Genomic DNA, 3,169 nt, shown 5'->3' on the forward strand with positions numbered 1-3,169 from the left:
ACAATTACTATGAATCCTTTTGAGATAGTCATGAATAGAATTATTTTGTATTGAATTGAAATGCACATTTATATTCATTAATTTTTCTCAATGTAAGATTTTGTGTGATCTTTTCCAAGTAAGTAAAAGAGGTTTTTTTGCTGTTTCAAGTAGAGAAAGAAATATTTAGATTTTTTATTTAAGTAGGCTAAAATTAGCAAAGTAAATATACTCTGTTGCAATTAAAGGTCAAGCATTCGAAATTCTATTTCAGTCCAAGTACAAAAGTACAGCAGCAAAATGTACACAAAGTAAAAGTACTAATAAAGCAGAAAGTTTTATGTGAAAATTGTGTCTTTCATTGAACTATAGATGATGATAAAGCAAATATTGAAATTGGTGTGATCAAAAAATTGACACCAGTTTCTAAAATTATTTTTAACACAAAAAACATATTTTTTTCAGACTAAGACTCAATTTTAGACATACAGAATGATGAAGCTCAGGTATGTTGCATGGTAACAAACCCTCTTTTCTTCTTGGTAGGAGGTTGAGATGAACACACTGTTGTACTGTCAGTGAGATTTGCAGCTGCACAGGGCACAGTGCCATTGGGTGGAGTCCGCCGGAAAGGAAACAGCTCTACAGTTTCTGTCAGCTAGGCTGATCTCTGAGCTCCACAACCCCATGAACTCTGCTGGCCTTCACACACTGCTTTCTAACAGTGCCACGGTAACATGGCCATGCTCACTGAGGAGAAATAATGATTTAATAATGTTATGCTCAGGATTGTAGCAGCAAAGTTACCGTAGACAAATGTAATCTAATAATAGGCTCTTATCATCTACTGTGTTTCCTGCCTCTGAACACAATGGAAGCTCCTCCCTGACCTCAACAAAATACTTTCACAAAAGTATCAACTTTTGGCATCTGGCCTAAATACTTTTGTACTTGAATGATCATTCTGGTGATGTTTCATATTGTCAGCAAATCTGCAAACCCACCACATGTGCACTAATGCACAACTGAAAATAGTCCCCATCAAATGCACTATTTCCTCCTGTTTGAGTGACATTTGTGAAACTGTAGTATTATGACGATGATGATGATGATTATATATATTTGAGCTGTATTTTAAGATTTACGTCTTCAGTAGGAACCAAAGGGTAACCCAGATCAGAGCCACAGAGAGGGTAGGGAAGTCACAAAGTCACTACTGACTAATTTGATAATCGACTATTCTGTTTATTATTACTTCGATCTGCAATCAAACTCCAAACGACAACGCCCCAAACAGGCCTTTAACAATCAGTATTCACCCAGTCCCAGAATGCAGACTATAGATTTTAAAATCTCAAACTCAGGAGTCAGTGGGCCATTTTGTTATCCTCACACAGGTAATCAGAGGGTCATGGGAATTCAACAAAACCACCTACATGTGTTTTGTAGATCAGTAACTAAACTAATTAGATTAAGCTTTGGATGTTTTCCATTCTGTGGGAGAAGCTTGTTGTGGTGCGAAAGGTTAGTCAATGTACAATCGAGAGACAGACCTGAATGAACATTCTCAACACAGAGTCAGGCATGTTCAATGTGAAGACTGGACTCCAACAAGCCCTCGTCTCCGCTTATGTTTGTAATATTGATGGACAGGATATCAGCCAAGGGTATCAATCAACACTAAGATGACTTCATTGAACATCAATTGGCTTAACTGTCTGATGAAGTCAATTTCCATCAGAGCACCCAATTTCTCAGAGGCCTGTCACATGTTGCCGCACTTTTATCCAAGGTGCTTGGGGGGTTATGCTCATGTATAAAGAGAACTGATACAGCGTTGGAGGTGGCACCCCATTCATTCTTATGAAAGTTATGATCAGACGTGCATAAGCAACAGTGGTGGGCTGTCAGGGCCTGCAAGGCCTTCTCTGCTGGCCAAGACAGAATCACAAAGTTATAGCTATTTTGTAATTTAACAATTTTTCATAAATACACTACATATATTATAATTTCTAAAAATATTTTTCCCATTATCTTATTTTCTCATTGCACAGCTACTGTCTTCCTCAGTTGCTCTGCTTCCAGTGCAGCTTGTTTTAAGTAGAGCTTTTATCCAATCAGATCTCACCTCTGTGTCTCTAGGTAAGAAGAGAGGCAGAGGCCTGCAGACTCACAAGTGAATCCCTTTGCAGTTTAAGTGAATGGGGACGATATTGTTGATTGTCATAGTGTTCAACCAATCAGATCTTTAGTTTGACATGTTGACCGTATTCATTGACGTGTCAGAGCCTTCTAGCTGGCCTACAAGTACGTGATTGGTCAGTGGGCTAGCGTGACATGTTGGGCGGTGACAATCCCAATATCTGCTGCCTCTGTCGATCGGACATTTTCAGCCTCAAACGCATTAAAACGTATTCAAGAAATACAACTGGGGAGGCTCAACTGTCTTCACTGGCGTCCATGAATGGAGAAGGACTTCTTACTGGAACTAAAACGCACGGATGTACTGAACAACCATGAGATTAAACTCTTTGTTAACAAAGAAAGAAGGATTGACTTTGTCTTTAAATTGTGAACAACAGCTCTGGTAAGTGAACTGCTCTTGTTTTTACATCTGCAGAGAAGATTTGGCAAATTTTTCATGGGCGCAACCCACATACTCAGCTGTGCTGCTCATCCCAGAAATGCATGATCCTTACAAATGGGGCACCATTTAAAAGGTAAATAAACAGGCTTTCCAACGGTATACAATTTATTGCCAAGAAGCATTGCTACAACAGAGAAATAATCTACCAAACACTGATTTTAAAGAATTCCGAATCAGAAGGATGGAAAAATGTCTTGAAGATATTTTAAGGGTTGAAATATAAATACAACCACAGAAATAATTCCGGTTTTATTTTGAAATTCCTACATATGGCGTGCGTACCGCTAGTGCCGGTCGGCTTTTTGCAGCTCTGACGCGCCCCCTCGTCTTGTGACCGGTAGACTCCAGAGCCAATGACAATACACCATCTGTAAACATGGCGTCTGACTTCAGGTGGAAAAGTGTTACGGTAGTGCTTCTTCTGTGCACACATTTACTTTGTATATTAGCGACTGACAACAAAGAAAAGCCCAAGAAAAAGAAGGATATCCGAGACTACAATGATGCAGATATGGCCCGGCTCCTGGAGCAATGGGAGGTAAC

General features: G+C 39.3%; 1 protein-coding gene across 1 annotated transcript in view; it reads left to right on the forward strand.

The window, feature by feature from the left end:
• The first annotated feature begins 2,974 nt into the window (after nucleotides 1–2,974).
• mesd (mesoderm development LRP chaperone) overlaps nucleotides 2,975–3,169 on the forward strand; it is a 9,513-nt gene continuing 9,318 nt past the window's right edge. The window contains exon 1 of the mRNA XM_076110109.1: nucleotides 2,975–3,164. Within this exon, the coding sequence (XP_075966224.1) occupies nucleotides 3,003–3,164 (162 nt within the window). The 5' untranslated portion in view covers nucleotides 2,975–3,002. The remainder of the gene's footprint in view (nucleotides 3,165–3,169) is intronic.

The sequence above is a fragment of the Anarhichas minor genome, unplaced genomic scaffold (assembly GCF_050575085.1).
Source record: "Anarhichas minor isolate MPS153535 unplaced genomic scaffold, ASM5057508v1 ptg000042l, whole genome shotgun sequence".
Taxonomy (NCBI): domain Eukaryota; kingdom Metazoa; phylum Chordata; class Actinopteri; order Perciformes; family Anarhichadidae; genus Anarhichas; species Anarhichas minor.